Source organism: Helobdella robusta, assembly GCF_000326865.2.
Source record: "Helobdella robusta unplaced genomic scaffold HELROscaffold_9, whole genome shotgun sequence".
In the NCBI taxonomy this organism is placed as follows: Eukaryota; Metazoa; Annelida; class Clitellata; order Rhynchobdellida; family Glossiphoniidae; genus Helobdella; species Helobdella robusta.
In genome coordinates, this window is record NW_008705512.1 from 182,030 (window position 1) to 200,077 (window position 18,048).

Below are 18,048 nucleotides of genomic sequence, written 5' to 3' on the forward strand. Positions count from 1 at the left end.
ATAACAAACGCAATAGCGAAATTAGGTTTGGATGTGCTAATGGAGCTAAAAACTTCAGAAGAAGCCAACCAAGACAACCTAGAATACAAAAAAATACTTCAACAAAATCATGAACTGCAGAAATTAATGAACCAAAAAAAAGAGCGCAGCTTTTTTTCAGTTGATTTGGGTAATGAGGTGCCTAATTTAACGGTAGCGTCTAATTCATCAGAATTATACGAAACTAACCCAGTTACAAAGATTGCACCAATGGACAATAATCTGAACACAAGCAAGTCAATGTCAAAGGTTAATTCAAGTGATACAAACCCAGTAACATCAAATCCAAATTTTTTCAATACGACACCATTATTGGATACAACCATTTCTAAGTCTCCGTCAGAAACTAAAATGAAAGTCAGCGAAAGCGAAAAAGACCAAAAGAAAAAAGGGCGAGGGTTGAACAAGACAACCGAAAATTTCAAAATGAGAGAAATAAATAACAATGAAATTATAAACATGAGATCGAACGACTTGGTTGAGACAGATGAAGAACTGGACGCGTCTTCCTTTGCCGCCAGAAGAGGTCGTGATAAGCTCAATTTATTGAGAAAATTGGCTGAGTCAGCAAAAGAATTCGAAACAAAATTAAAAGCAATTGAACAACTGAGAATAAAACACTACGAACAAACACGTTTACAAAAACTGAGGAGAGAAGTATTAGTTAGAGAATTCAAAGAAAAATGGAAGCAGCAAAGAGACAAATATAGGCAGTTTAAACAAAGACAGTTTCTTAAACAATCGCTTATCGAAAAAGCCAAAGCGTCAAAAGATTTTAAAAAGCGATTTTTTAGAATGATAAATCTTCTCGAAGAATCAAACAATCAAAATTAAGTAAAGGCCAAACTCCCTATATATAGGCTTTCGTTTAATTGGCGTTTGACATGAAAAAATTAATAATTTAATTTAATAATTAATTTCCAAAATGATCCATTAAATATATGTTGACATGCATGACTTAAGTTTTCAAGCATATCATCAAATTATTAAAAAATTGGACTAGTGCTTTCAAGGTATAAACATAGGGTACATAATTATAAGCAGTTAGTTTAGTTGTTACATTTGTTAAGTGGTGTGTGTTATTTAATGGCTATTAAGCAATAACTGATTATATGATTGTTCATTGAAAAATCAAATATGCAGTGAAAAATTGTGTATTCAATTAAATTTTTCACAAAATAAAAATGATTAAGAATTACAAAATTTGAAAAAAAGAAAACAAAAAAATAAATTAATGCAAATAAGATTAACAACAACAAGAACAAGTGATTCCGAGATTCAGAGCATGCCGTATTTTGTAGCAGCGCAAACTTTTCAATTTAAGTCATCAAAACCTAAAGCATTACAATTGCTTCAAACACATATATGTATGTATGTATACATACAAAACATACATACATACATACAAACGTTTACCATGGGTGTGGACTGGAGAAAGCTAACAAATGACTACTACCTTAATCTCATTTAATAAAACATGAACGTTAGCCGTGAATTGTAGACGTGAAATGTAGTCTGAGTGATTTTTACTTAAAAAAATAAACTTGATTTGTTTGGAAAGTATGCTAGGACTTATTATGCACATACCGCTCTAAAGATTTATCTTCTAAGGCACTACATTCTTTGTCAATTAAGTTGTAATAACTGGTAGAAAACATAAGAGGAATATCGAATGATCAATAAATAAATAATGAAAATGCATATTGATGAGTAGGCTTATGATTTGGAAACTTTGTTAAATTTGTACTTTTCGAATTTATATGAATAAATAAAATAAGTAAATAAATAAAATAAATATAACAGTCAGTGATTATTTTGAGAAAATGAAAATACTGAACATTCCACGAAGCCATGACAAAAAACCATATTATGAACTAGAGAGAGGACTGAAAATATTTTGAAAGGAAATGAAAAAATTATATTTCTGAAATTTTTGAAAAATGAAAAAATATTAACTGCGAAGCAAAAATAAATTAATCACACTCAAAGTAACATGACGATGAAATATCATAATCAAAATATGCAATCATCATATGAAACTTTATCATAAATATCATGTTATAAGCCCAACAACGATAAAACAATATTTTATTTACTTGTTGTTAAATTTTGAGATCTAACATGAAAGCAATGATCGATTCAAACAATATAATTAACTGCTTAATCAAATAACAAAAATAAATTAATAAATCATTTGAAAAATCCTTAATCTCAAATTTTCAACCTTTTGACGCCAGCAATATGTGTTATTAATTCTCTGGCCCGTCAAGATGCATATATCAAGTTAATAACAAACAATTTAACAATTATCTCCAGGAGGAGCTTTCTAAACTTGCTAGATTATATTATCAATTAACCGAATAAAAGACCAATAATTAAGTAATAACTTGGCTACTTATTCTATTGGTTAACTCGACTTTTTGTGACTATTTTAAGAGAAGAGACGCCATGTTTGTGTGGATCCGTTTGGTGGTGAGCGGATGACGCCTTCACCGAAATTCCAGTAGCACCATGAGGATGTTGTTGTTGCTGCTGCTTAGTACTTCTAACGACAATGGTAGGTCCACGCGGTTGGGTTATTTGTTGTTGAACGTGTTGTTGTTGAGGGGGAGAAGCTTGAAGCAGCTGTTGATGTTGTGGCGCAATATACTGCTGCTCAGGTGGTGATTGCTGGAGAAGCTGCTTCTGAGAAGGTTCAACGGCCGTCGCTGGCGAGGGAGATGAAGGTTTGATAGAGGAGGCCGGGATAGGGATGGATATAGGAGAAGGTTTACTTTCCAAAAGTTGTTCCTCTCCACTGGATACAGACTTTCCAGTCTTCAACTCCAGTTGCTTCTGGATGTATTGAAAACTATCGATGCCCATGTAATCTATCTGGCCCTTCTCCCAGTCTTGACGTCTCTTCTGGTCGTCCAGCTGCTCTTGCGAGTACCCACTGCCAACATGCTCAACAGAACCAACCTTACCCTTTTCAATGGCCAGGTGAGCAAACTGTTGTTAGAAATGTTCAAGTTGGTTGTTAGAAATATATACAAAAAGTTATTTTAAGCATTAAATTTTCAAAGTGAAAAGCGCAAATAGATTAAACTTTAGAGTAAATAGTAATAAATAATATTAATAAGATTAAACATGAAAAAATAACATTCGTATAAATCGAAGATTAGCAAAAACATGAACACAAATTTGAAAAGCAGTAAGCAAGTGTTAAAATGAAATGAAATGGGTTATGCAAAAGCATTTGAATCGGCCATGCAGTCAAAGTAGATTGGTTTAAAAAAGTGCACGGTAGTTTTCAACAAATACAAGTGCAACAGGTTGTTGATTTTTTTTGTTTTTTTTTATAAATTATAAAGAGTTTTGTATCGTTTACATTATTACACATTGACATTTCATCACGCATTAATACAAATCTCAATATTTGAAAGATTAACAGCTCCGTACGATAAGCCGAAGCAAAATTAATTTTGATTAGATGCAACCAATCAAAAGAGGTAAACTCAGAACAATGTTGAATAATGTTATGAGCAGGTTTCTAGAGATAAGAAATATAGCTGAGTATATGTGCTGATGAATGGATATATGTCGTAATGAATGAATGAATGGGTGTATGAATGAATGAATGAATGAATGAATGAATGAATGAATGAATGAATGAATGAATGAATGAATGAATGAATGAATGAATGAATGAATGAATGAATGAATGAATGAATGAATGAATGAGTGGTGGAGAAAAGTTTGAGATCGTGGCATAGAAGAAAGATGGAAAGATGTGAGAAATACTAAAAGTTTAAGTAAAACTGACGCTAGCAAATCTTTAAGTAAAACTAGAGGGTTTGAAAAGTACAAATAAGAATAAATCAAGACGAATGTGAAAAAAAAAGAATTAATAAAAATAGCTCCGGATGGATCTAGTGAACCACCCAAACTGCATCAGGATGAAATGTATCTAATAAATCTCAATCTGATTCAATATGAATCCTCCACTAATTTTGGCGCCATTTGTCATTGACATTTTAATAAGATTGTCATATTTGTTATTAGTAGGAAGATTTAAAAATAAATGTATAACTCTATATTTAATTTTATTTGATATTATTAATGAACCAGTTTTACGTATTGAACAATAAAACCACATTTCTCTATTTTGATGTTTATTAATAATATCTTCGTTAGTAGAAACAAGCTGGTAATTGAGAGGCAAAATTAGTTAAAAAAAACGTTTAAATATTTGATGAAAAAATAAATTCAACAGCAACAATGATTTTGTGACAAATTCTTAAAAAATAAATAAACTAAAATAATTAAAAAAAAACAAAATTTGATTGTTTTTTATGCTGGCAAAGTTAGAATTCCAAAATTAATAAAACTGTTAAAAATTAGAAAAAACAAAATAAAAATTTTACAACAGATTATGCAAAACTAATCCATAACACAATTGAATATCAATGTGGAATTGGTAATTGTTAGTTCAAGTGGTAATTCAAGGAACAAGTTAACATATATATATATATATATAAGCGAATGCAATAGCAATCAAATTTTTTGAAAATCATTTTCCAATAACTGCAGAAAAACAACCAAAAAATATAATTAATAATTAATTGTGTTAATGGATTGCAACAAGTTCTTCATAAGCTAAAACTTTCAAGATAGCAGGGAAACAACTCCACTCCAATATATTTATTTACATCTTGCATTGCTGGCAGATCTTCATATTAGTACTTACTTCTTACTCTTCTTACGATCTTTCTGTTCACTATTCGCAGTATCTGTTTTTATATCGATTGATGTAACTCCAGACAGCAGAGTTTGGGTTGAAAGGGCAGACGATGCAATGGACATCGACGTTGGGCTTGTCGCGCTGGTAGCCTCAGGAGATGATGCTGTGGCTTTTCCACTGTCCTTGTCATCTTTTTTCTCGATGCTGAATGTTTTTTTAACTGAGGAAAGAAATTTTTGGAAACCTGTCAAAGGTGGAGAAGATGCAGGCGATGTTGTTGGATCTAATTTGGAGGATGCAAATGAAACCTCAGCGATCAGGGATTTTTTACGACTGCTCATTATAACCTGCTCCAAGTCAACATCAGATAATTTGATTGGTTCATGATCTGGCAATAATATTATACCAGTATAATTATCTGTAGATTTGTTCAATTCTTTTCCTGGTCCCAAATCAAAAAACTCTTTATATACTACATCAACCACTGACAAATTATTTTCCTTCTCTAATGAATAATTTTCAGGTTTACAAGTTGTTTTTTCAGGCACATTGGAAACGCATTCCTTAGATGTATCGCTAAATGCAATAGCATCAAAAACTTCTTTCGTTTCAACGGTTGTGGTTGTAGTGCTCGTTGTGGTGACCACAACTTTCAGAGGTTGAGAGGAATCCTTGCACGCAATCCCATGTTGTTGTTGTTGCTGCTGATAAAAATCGCTTGTGGCATGTTGCTTTCTGTCGGCGTCTTTAAATGCGTTGACATCCTTTTGCAGAAGTTTTGAACCATCAAACGGTGAGGTTGAAGTAGCACTGATATGGTAAGGTTTATCAGAAGATGGTGCTTGTTGCTGGTGCCACTGTTGTTGGTCTGCACCTGAATGCCACATGGCACCTTTTGCAACAGGATCAGAGGTAGAACCTGCATGTGTTGAGGTGCCACCCGATGCTGAAGTCATAACGAAGCTTTCCAATGTTGTATTTGTAGTGGAAGTAGTGGCGATTGCAGTCGTCACAATAACTTTATGGATTTGAGCAGCCGAAGAACTTTTATATTCTTGAGGAACATAAGCATACGAATGACTTCCAGAACTTGAAACTGGTCTTAAGACTTCGTGAGTTATAGTAGTCGTTTTTTCAACCGGACTATAGTGAATTTCAGTAATGTTATCCCCAACCTTTTTATCAGCCAGAGCACTTTTTTCCACATTTAAAACTGATCCTTGTTGTTGAATTTGATCTTTTAATTGTTGTTGCTTTTGTTGTAATTGTTGTCGTTGCTGCTGCAGTTGCTTCTCCTGCAAAAACTGTCTCTGAAGTTTTTTTTCTTGAATTTGAAAATCCAACTGACGCTGCTTGGCTTCTAAATCTTCTAACTGTTGCATACACTGTTGTAAAACTTGTTGTTCAATTAGACGTTGTTGATCAGTTTTGTTCTTTTCTTGCAACTGAGTTTCCTGTTTAGTAAACTCGGGTTTTTCAATGGAATATTCTTCAAAATGAGAAACCCTGGTAGCACTGACAGGGAACAAATGAGGAACGGCCTCTTCTTTGCTTTTAGATGATGATGATGTAATTGTTTTGTATTCAACTCTTGAAATGTCATGTTTCGAAACTGGTTGCTCTCCTATAATTTTTCCAGATTCATCAGTAATATAAGTATGAACTTCTTCCCATTCCTCCACATATTCAACATCTTCATCATCACTCTCCGCTGTTTCTTTTTCCTCTTTTTGTTTTTCTTCATAATCGGATGTAGTTAAACTCGCAAATGGATAATCACCTTTTTTTTCATACGGTGCTACAGAAGATCCAATGGCAAACGTTCCTGGCTTCTCTGGTCTGTCAGTTAATTTTGAAGTGTGAACAGTTTCGGTTATCTCAACTCTTGGTATTTTTTCACCAGCCTCTGGTTTGTCAGCTCTCATTGTGCTGTTAATGAAGTCTAACTCTTCGACGGAAAATAGTTTTTTATCATATTCCTCTTGTTTATCAACATCAATTGTCGGTAATTTTTTGACTGCAGTTTTATCACCTTCATCATCAATTGCTTCAGTGATGAGTCTACCTGGAATGTCCCCCCTAGTTCTTATTGTATAACGTCCATAACTTCGAAACTCAATGTCGTCCTCACGCGGTTGTACAATGGATAATTCACTCAGCGCATGAGATTTAGAAATACTCTCACCTACAGCATTAGGTTCAAATCTAGAAACTGAAGACTGGATTTTAAAAGTTCCAGAATGTCTATCTTTAGGTTTTTCTTGCAAAGATTCAACATGGTGTTTGATATCTGAAATATCTCGAGGGGTCCCTTGGATCAATGATTTTTTATGGTATGTTTCGCTTTTTTCAATGGAATGCATACTTGTGGAAGGATCTGTTTCAATTAAAATTGGAAAATCTGATGGCAATTTCCAAATAGTTTCTGGTTCAGTTCCACGTTTTATAACACAAGGTTTTTCAACTTCAATAGAAGGTTTCACAGTTTTAATGGAAAATTTCTCACTTTCAATAGGTTTTTCAAATTTCTGAATATGACAATGTTGCTCTAATTTAATATCATCTTTATTGATTCCTTCAAAACATTTTTCGGTTTTAGAATCCGTGGAGATAATTGATTTAGAAACAGTTTCATCGACCTTCCCAGGTTTAACATGAGGAACAGAGGACTGAATTTTGAAGCTTCCTGCTTGTCTCACTGATGGCTCACTCCCCTTTTCAATCATCCTGCCAACTGGAGAAAAAAATTCAGTTGGTTTTTGTAAAACTGTAACCCTATCCACTGGTTTATCAAACATTTCTGAAACTAAGGGTTTCTCTTGAACAGAAGAGGCAACACGATCATCTACGAATATCAAATTTTCTTGTCCATGGTCTTGCAACTGGGGGACACGATATTCAGTCGAAATTAAAGTTTTTAATACTGAATCTGCAGATGCACCAGATTTCACCACAGGAGTAGAAGATTGGATTGGTAAATTTTCGACTACTTTTTTTTTATAAGCTTCAGTGGCTTCATGAGTAACAAAAGTCTTTTCTTTAGGACAAGTTGGAACCTCTGTTTCGATAGCATAAATTTGATCGTTTGACGAAGTAATTAACACATTTCTTTGTTCTGAAATGTTATCATCTGATTTTTTATCATACTGTCGACCAAGTAATATATCTTTAACTATATCTTTATCCTTTTTGCTATCTAAATGAATTCCAGTTTCAAGAACTTTCTCTTCTGGCGCCACCTCTCTTTCAGCAGTGAAGTCTCTAGAACACTCAACCTTACTGTCCTTCATTTGCGCAACATGTGGAAGTAGAACACTACTGTCAGGTTTAAAAGTTGATTTTTCTGTTATTATTATATCCTTTGGATGAAACTGAATAGGTTGCCTAGATTCTTGTACTTCGTGAGGATTATATTTTGTATATTCTGGCAAAACTTCAGTCTCTTTAAATGACGAACGAAAAACAAGTTCATCAGTTTTTTCTTCCTGTTGACTTCTTCTTAGTTGTGGTAACTGAAAACCCTCTACTTCCAAATCAGTTTGTTTCTGTCTAGGTCTTACAACTTTTTGCACCTCCATCTCGTCACCCCTCTCAACAACACATTGAGGAGTTTGTATTTCCTCACTGGAAAGTTGTTTTGAGCGATTTTCTGGCTCAACCATTTTTGTTGCATTAAGAGAAGTTTCAGTTACAAAATAATCTTTTACTTTTGAAAACATTTTTTCCAATTCATCTTGAATATCAAGTAATCTACCAGAAGCAGGACCTTTTTGTGACGTATCTTGATCACTAACTTTATCTTTGTTATCTGTTTCTATATGAACTTGGATATCAGAATTTTTCGCAATTAATGACGTTGAAGTTAATTCAGTTGGAGAGACTGGAGTACCAAAAGTGGTAGGACTGAATGCTTGAGTTGTCAATACCTTGGAAGGCATCACAGGCCTCGGAAAAGATGATAAAGTTGCCCCAAAATAGGGAGTTTTAGGAGTTGTTTTTTTAGTTCTTGAATCAAGTCTTTTTTGAATATTTTCAAAACTATCTCGACCCATATAATCAGCATTTCCAGACTCCCATTCTTGTTTATGTAAAAAATCACTCTGTAGTGGCTTAGTGATAGAAACTGGTTGGATGGGCTTACTAGCAGAAATTTTCGTTAGAGGTACTTGTTCTCTCTTAACAAGAGTTGAAGTTGGAGATTGTGGAACATTTGATTGTTGGTGAAGTTGTTGTGGTGGATAGATGCTTAAAACCTGAACTGCTTGCTGTTGTGATACGTATGTATTAACGACTTGTTCTTGCTGCTGAGGTTCAACCCCCATCCAATATCTATGCATTCGGCCAGTTTTAATATCCAACTGCTTTCTTATGTTTTCAAATTTATCAATGCCTAAAAAATCTACGTTGCCTTTTTCCCAATTTAATTGATGATTTCTACTAAAAAATTCTTGTTCAGTATGGCCCATTGACTGTTTCCCTCCAAATGCAAGTTCACGTTCGTGAGTTGGAATGAATGTTAACTGATTGCATTGGATAATTATAATTTTATTATTACAGATGAATAAATTATGTTTCATGAATAACATTCTGACACACTCTGGTTGTTAAAAAAATAACAAAATCAATTATGCAAATAAAATAAAAAAACCTTTACACAAAAAAGCTCATGCAGATATATTACAATAATCACACATTTTAATTATTGAGTTGAGTCAATCAAGTTAAGAAAATTGGTAAAAGCTAGTGGAAAATTAACACTTTCAAAACAATGGAAAAAAACTCCAGAAGAAGTCTGAAAATTTTTCTCAGACTGTTCAGATTTAAATATTTTGCACAATAATACACTGACAAACAGCTCAAAGTATCTGGTGAACAAGATGCCTGTACTGTTCCGACATACATTTAGCATACAAACCTAAATACATATATATATATATATATATATATATATATGTGTGTGTGTGTGTGTGTGTGTGTGTATATACAAATAAGTTTGTTCCAACTTTTTGGTCCGAATAACTCAAATGAGTTTATTATTTTGTGCGTTTGTTCTTCGAATTAAAACAAAAAGTTATATAGATGATTATTATATTAATATTCTAATTTTATGAAAAATAATTCCATTTTTAATGGAATATCATTCTTATAAATTTTAAATATTTCACCTTTTTAAGACTTTCGGCAGAGAAGTGAACATTTTCTGTAAAAATTTGCCACCAGAGTTTTAAAAAGTCTTGACAATAAAGTCCTAAGTCACCGGGACAATCTACAGCTCCAGTATCAGAATGGTAGTGACCCATCCAAGGTTTGTTCGCACCAATGAAATGCAGGATCTTAATATCCTTGCCAAATCTATAAAAGCAAAAAAAAGTTGAAGTCAATAAGATCAAAAACCAAGTAAGACTTTAAAAACCTTTTAAATGCAGGAAGATATGTATAAAATGACTGTGCAACTACGTTGTACAAAAATGGCAAGTGATGCTTGATGTCCTTGGTAGCCCAGTCACTGAAGAATGAATTTAACAAACCTTGATCACCACCTGAATTAACAGAAAACAGTTGTGATTAAACCAACCCATAAATGGAATTAAATTTGTTTTTATCACAGCTTAACCATCTTTCAATTATTTAAAATTATTATTTGATAAAAAATTAATGTTGACAAGAAAGTGTATTGCTGACCATCAAAGCTGCCATGGTCAAGAGCAAATTTAAGTAAATCCTCATAAGTCTTTTCAGAAGGCCTGTAAACAAACACGCCAGAATTGAAGCAGTCAGGCCAGCCCACATCCGCTGCAGCTGATAGTTCTTCACGCTCAAACAAATCATCCACATTCTGCAGAACCTAACATGGTCATCGTTTCAAAAATTAAATTTATCAGTTTCTAGGTTGTTACATAAAATTTTTTTAGACAAACAAAGTAATCTATCAGGTATTCATAAAAAATGGTTTAAAGTTATGCAGTTTAACCTTCAGAAATGATAAAATATATGATGTACAATTACCAAAGGCTATTGTAATTTTAACTTGCAACTTGCTCAATTAGTAAATTTTAATTTTTCATTTTTACATGTATCATCAGCACTATTTCCAGACCTTATCACACTTAATTAGTACATCTGAATCGTCTGATTACACTTTACCTCTTATTATCACCAAAATATTTGTTATGGATGGTTATTTGTAAAACCCATAAAATTTAAAGATTAGAATTTTCATCAATATAAATAAATATGTCCAAAAAAATCAACACCATTCTATTGGTGGGCAAGTTAACTCAGGAAGTAAATGTTCCATGTAATATGTAGTTGTTGCTACTCTGCAATGACTTTGTTCAAACTCAAAGACTATCACCTCCTGTAAGTATGATGTGGTACTCACATATGCCAATAAATTTCACATAGAACAAATGTACAGCCTAAAGTGCAACTTTAACTAATTAGGTCACATATAATATGTAAGCAGTCCATGCTTGTCATCACTATATGATATGGAGAATAAATACTATAAAAAAATAAGAAACCAACTAACTAATGTGTCAGCATCAAGAAAGACACATTTTTTGAACTGGGTCAACCTCCAGCAGTGAAGTTTTGTAAATGTCACGCCAAGGTCAGGTCGTGTTAAAAGTTCAAGGTTCACTGCATCCTGGCTGTCAAGTATGTTCACTTCAACAAGCTGGAAGATACGACTCAAATGATCTCTGCATTTAAATTTAATTTAATTTAATTTAATTCATTTGTTTATTTAATTATGCAAAAAAAACGTGTTCAAATAACTTTCATTTATTTAAAAATTATAAATCTCTACAAGCAATTATTAGCAGTAATAAAATCACTCTATAATGCTAAAGTCTGATCAATGAAAAATATTAAAAGCAATGATCCTCTAACATCTTTACTCCCAAATAAAATACTTAATTCACAGTATGGCATATTTTATAGAAATTTAAATGAACAACAAAATAAATTAAAAGTTTTTAAAACAAATAACAATTAAGTATGGACATAATAAATGGATTGTAAATGTTGCAATTGATAGTTAGATACAAATAGTAATCAATTGACGAAAAAACAAAATAAAAATATAAACAGTCAACAACTGAGGAGTGAAAACAAGACAAACATACACATACATACAAACATACATACATACATAATATGCAGAAAAAAACCTCTCACTGTTGCCACACCAACACACACACAATTACAAACAGCACAATCATTGCAGCTACAAACAGATGAAGCAAGCATACAATCTATACACAATAAATACTACATCAATGTTAAAAGTATGAACAAAACAACTCTAATCATAACCATTTACAATACATATCATGTATACAATACATTCACTTCACCTTATTAAAGTTAATCCTATTTATATTTGTTATTTCATTTGTGTTCAGTTAACTGCATCATATTACAACATATTACAAAAAGAATATGACAACATCATTTTATATATATATATATATAATTTAAACAAAATGGTGGACCTAAATTTATAATAACAACAACAATAATAATAATAATAATATAATAATAATAACAATGATGATGATAATGATGATAATAATAATGAAGATAATAATAATTATTATAATAATAATAATTATTATTATTATATTGCAAGAAATATTTCCATTCAATTTTAAGTGATTCTCCAAACAATAAATTCAACCTTCCAAATTGGATACAAAATCTTCAAGAACCTGCAATACCATTTAATATAAATCCACCATCATATGCAGAAATTTCATCAATTATTCGCAAATGCAAATCTAAAGCATCTCCATGCCCTCTTGACCAGATTTCAACGATACCCTTCAAAAAATGTCCGATTCTTTGCACAATCCTTCATCAACTTCTAAACAAATGTTGGTCATCATCAACAATTCCATCCTGTTGGAAAAAAGGGTTCTCAATTTTAATTCACAAAAAAGGTGACGCCAATGACCCTGCCAACTTCAGACCAATAACTTTGCAGCCTACCCTATATAAAATATTCTCGTCGTTCATCAACAGAATATACAAATTTTTAGAATCCAACAATTACATTAATAAAAATATCCAGAAAGGTTTCTATCCAAAAGTAGATGGTTTGGCAGAGCATACTCAATTATTAACTCATATGCTCAAAGATGCAAAGAGGCACCAAAGAACAGTCATCGTCTCACTTTTGGATCTTTGCAACGCTTTTGGCGAAGTCAGTCATGGCCTTATTTCAGCTTCTCTAAATTACCATCATATACCACCAGCGATAACCAATTTAATAAAATTTATATACACAGATTATTCGATATCGGTCTCTGGATGCGAAAAGCTAACTCCTCCGATCCCGGTCAAGCGTGGTGTACTACAAGGTGATCCTGCGTCACCGTTGCTGTTCAACCTTTGTTTTAATCCACTCATGAAATTGTTAGAGGGCAGGGAATACCAGCAATGTGGTTACATTTGGGGCCCTTCAGCTTATTTAAAATCAAGGGCATGGTTCCAATTTGCTGACGACTCAGCAATCATCGCCAACAGCACAGAAGGTGCCCAAAAATTAATTGACTTAAACAAAGCTTGGTGCAAAGCTACAGGGATGAAAATGAGGATAGATAAATGCTGCACGTTCGGCATGAGGAAGAAAAATGGTAACTACGAACAATTCCTGCCGAGGTTGACAATTGATGACACCCCAGTACCGCAGATTCGCATTGGTAACCATTTCGAATATCTAGGTAAAATATACGATTTCGAATGCAACAATTCCAAAGCTAAAGATTTGCTGCTCAACAAATTACAAGGCATGTTGTCAACAATTTCAATATCTGGACACCACAGCCCAGTGGAAACTTCAAATTTTACGTCGTTTTGTCCCAGCTCAAGTAGCCTTCGAACTGCGTATTTACGATATATCACTGTCATGGATTGCCAGCAAGTTGGATCCATTGATTAACGATGCCGTTAGAACTTGGCTGGCTTTACCGATAAGCAGCTGTCTATCTGAGATTCTTTCACTGCCGTACAAATTGGGAGGTCTGAACATCAGATCCCTGAAACATTATGCTGAATCATTGAGAGTGAAGCTTTGCAACTACCTTAAATCTAACGGTAACGAAGAAATGAAAAGTCTGTGGAGCGAGTCATTTAATGACTACACAAAAATAGACAACTTGCTCACAGTCACCAAAGATATAAATCCCACTCTCCATGATTTGAAGCTTAAACAGCAAGAAAAAGTGTTCGACCATTTATCATCACTAAGTTCCCAAGGAATAGTGTTGAAGACAGTGAGGGAAAACATCAAATCAGATCAAATAGTTCGCTGGTCAAGGTCTACGGCCACACAGTCAGAGGTTATTTACAAGTTTATTAGGAAAAGTATCATTCAACAACTTCCAACAAACTCCAACCTAGCAAGATGGGGCAAAACGTCTAAACCACAATGTCCACTATGTGACGCTTATCAAACAAACAAGCATGTTTTGTCCAACTGTAGCTCCGTTGCAGCTTTGAAAAGATATTCAGATCGTCACAACAAAGTTCTCTCAATAGTTTTAGAAAATATTAAAAAATGCGCAAGTTTGGAAGTCTCGTTGTTTGCCGATCTGGAGTGTGAAGATTTTTCGTCCAGTATCAACGCTGTTTAAATCTCTGCGCCCTGATATAGCACTGGTCCGCGACGACATGATCGAGATTTTAGAACTAACGATATGCCACGAAACAAATTTAAAAAAATCTAAAGAATACAAAATTGATAAGTACTCTCAAGCCCTTCAACTTAATTTAAAGAGTGAATACAATAATTTTAAACTTTTAATTAAAACATTTGAAATTTCTACAATGGGTTTTTACAATACTTTTAATTTATCGCTGGTTAACTTAATTTGGTCGAACGATTTTAGAAACAATTTAATAAACTCTGTGTTATCATCATCTTACTCAATATATTGCGATAGGAATAATGAATGAACCTTATTTTTATTGACTATAATCTTCTATTTGTATTCATTTTTGTCGAGTGATGAGCAAATTAGACTAACAGCCTATTAATTTAAATACTTTATTATATTAAACATTATTTTATATCTATCTTTATATTCATTTTGTGATATTTGATAAAATAAAAGCAGTGTTCCCATAATAATAACATTAATACAGGCTTATAACCTTATATTTGATCCTGAGATTATGAATTTAACTAGTTATTATTATTGAAACTTGTACCTCTGATGTTGTTAGCTTGCATGATGAACAACAACATACTGCAAGCAAACGGGAGGGGATTGCTTTTAAAATAAAGTTACAACGATCGGAAGATGTTTAAACATTGCAAGGCACAAATAAGCCTCCGTAAAAATTCTTTGCCATAAAAAAATGTCCATGGTGTATCGTATTAATAATTATAATTTATGGATAAAAAAATTGATTGCCATTTCATTTTCCATCTGTATTTCCTAAATAACAATTAGGATGACTATGAGTTAGGGTAATGAGATTTTTGGTTCAAGGCAAGAGATGAGTTAGGAAAATTTTTAAATAACGTCTTCATCTTTAAGCATTTCTTTGTTTAATGAGTGGATTATTATTATTGTTGTTGCTGTTGTTGTTGATTATATTGCTGTTATTGTAGTGGTTATTGTCGGTTATTCTTCCACTTAAGCCTTACCTTTAGAAAAAATTCCAGACAAGCAACAAAAATTGCCTCGAAATTGTGATTATAGTAAAGCTTATATATGTATTAGAATATACCAAACATAGTATAATTTCAATAATTACTATAGCATCATGTTACACAACCCATAGCTCCATTTTGAATTTATTTCACAAAACTTGTCATCCAATTTCACATAAGGTATAACTCAAAATGTTGAAAGAAAAATCACCTTGAAAAATGTTAAGACTTTGAATGGATACTAAAAACAAACTTGCAAGTTTTGAACAATAATAAACAAACTCATGGATCAATCGTCTCTGGTTATAACAAACAAGTGACAACAGCTAAGATTAACTAGACTAAGAAGTAGATCCAAAAATTAGAATAAATTAACCTGCAAAAGACTGAGATTATTTTATGTAACTAATGCCTTAATGTAAACTCTTGAAGGATAAAGCAAAAATGTTTTTCCGTCATCATGTTACATCCAATCAAGTCATAATTTCAAACAAAACTTGTTTATCCATTATGCAGCCACTGCTAATGAACGACCAACTAAATAGATAACGGTAATAAGAAGTCTCAGAGTTAAGCAGAAGCAAACCCACACCATAATAATCAAATGGCTATTCACCTTGAACAACACAAACAACAAACACGTGGTACGTACTTGATAGTCTGAGAAACGTCTTTTGTGATCATGCAGACGAGAACTCTTCTGGTTCCAGCCCTCTTCAGAGAATGTCCCAAGGTCAATGCCCCCAGACCGTACGAATCGTTGGTTGCTAGGGTCACGAGGGCTTCATTTGTTACTAAGCGGTGATATAATAAAAGTGTAATGATAAGTGAACATGAATATGGTGTTATAAACATACACGATATAAATTAAAATGTGATAATATAAATAAAAATGGAATAGAGAGGAATGAATTAAAGTAAAAAGTCAACATGAAACCAGGTGGGTATCATTTTATAGCTGAAATCATTAGTCTATTTGGGAGATAATGAATAAAGAGAAATACGTAATATTATATATGCATGTGTGTGCGTATGTGTGTGCGTGCGTGTGTGTGTGCGTGTGTGTGTGTGTGTGTGTGTGTGTGTGTGTATAGACGGTGCATTGGTATACATGGTGAATAGGTGATATAACATGCCAGTCGCTTATGTACTACGATTATGTATAATGAATAAAATATCAAATTTAAGCATTATGCATAAAAAAATTCGCATAGTAATTATTTATATCTGCAGCCTGGAAGAAAAGAGTAGCAAGATTGATTTAGTGAACCAGCAACTGAACAGCAGCAAAATTAACATATAATAAAAAAATCATTCGACAACTATTAAGTACACCTCAATACGACTACTGACTATCCACAACACCAAAATGTATTAATATCTGAAATAACGAATTGTGGCTTAACAAAATTGAATAAAGAATTCTACTGCAATAAATAATTGATGGCAGCTCAAACGCAGATGTGATTTCCCCTTCATATTTCGGTGACTGCATATTGGAAACAACTTGCATAATGTTAAAAGCTGTTTTATGAGCCAACCTTTTAACAAAACATGAATGTGGTCCAAGTGCAATCAGATAGTAACTGCATCACTAACCAGACAGTCTTGCAATTGGCAAACAAACTTTTTAATACTTCTACATGCATTGTTATAGTCATTAAACAAACAAAAATAAAGTTGTTGAAACTGTCGATATAGAGTTACAAAGTCATTTGAAAGTATCTCAAACCCAGCCTAAACACAGCTATATTACTGCCATGTCGCCCCACCAACAAGAGAATGTTGATCTATCTGCTCACATCAGCATCAGATTCCTCACTTATGGCACAATTATTGTTTGGCATGAATCAATGAATATTGCTTTCTAACTTTCCCATTCATTAATTTGTGTTAACATTTAAAAACGCTCATTCATTCCTTCTTTCCTTCCTTCGTTCCTTCATTCATGCATTCACTCATTCATTCATTCATTCATTCATTCATTCATTCATTCATTCATTCATTCATTCATTCATTCATTCATTCATTCATTCATTCATTCATTCATTCATTCATTCATTCATTCATTCATTCATTCATTCATTCATTCATTCATTCATTCATTCATTCATTCATTCATTCAGTCATTAACTCGCTCGCTCACTCATTGTATGTATATATATATATATATATATATATATATATATATATATATATATGTGTGTGTGTGTGTGTGTGTGTGTGTGTGTGTGTGTGAGAGAGAGAGAGAAAGAGAGTGTGTGTGTGTGTTAACTATAACATATAATAAATACAAAGACTCATACACTAAAACGAGCAGCATTCAACTTCCACTGTTTAATAAGTTGAACAATCAACATTTAGTTAGAGACAACTTGACAAGGCATAGCACAGGCATGTTTACCACGTTCAATCTCACGTTCATTCATCAAAGATTCAAACCTACTCAAAACTTATACAGCATATATATTTATTTATGTTTAAATGTTAAAACAATCTCACCTCTCAATTTATGTCTACTTCACATCATCAGAATCCAGAATGTTTTGCCAATGCAGAACATAATCATGCAATATAAATCATTGGAGTAAAGCATTTTAAATAGATAAAAAATATATTT

The 18,048-nt window shown here is 32.8% G+C and overlaps 1 protein-coding gene across 1 annotated transcript; it reads right to left on the minus strand.

Moving 5' to 3' along the window:
• Nucleotides 1–8,769: 8,769 nt before the first annotated feature.
• On the minus strand, nucleotides 8,770–16,283 carry HELRODRAFT_71005 (hypothetical protein; the record flags this gene model as incomplete). The annotated part of the gene is made up of 6 exons (XM_009032954.1): nucleotides 8,770–9,015; nucleotides 9,958–10,114; nucleotides 10,176–10,302; nucleotides 10,445–10,607; nucleotides 11,295–11,466; nucleotides 16,081–16,283. Coding segments are annotated over 6 exons (1,068 nt in total), but the record flags the coding sequence as incomplete, so codon positions are not given.
• Between the last annotated feature and the right edge of the window lie 1,765 nt (nucleotides 16,284–18,048).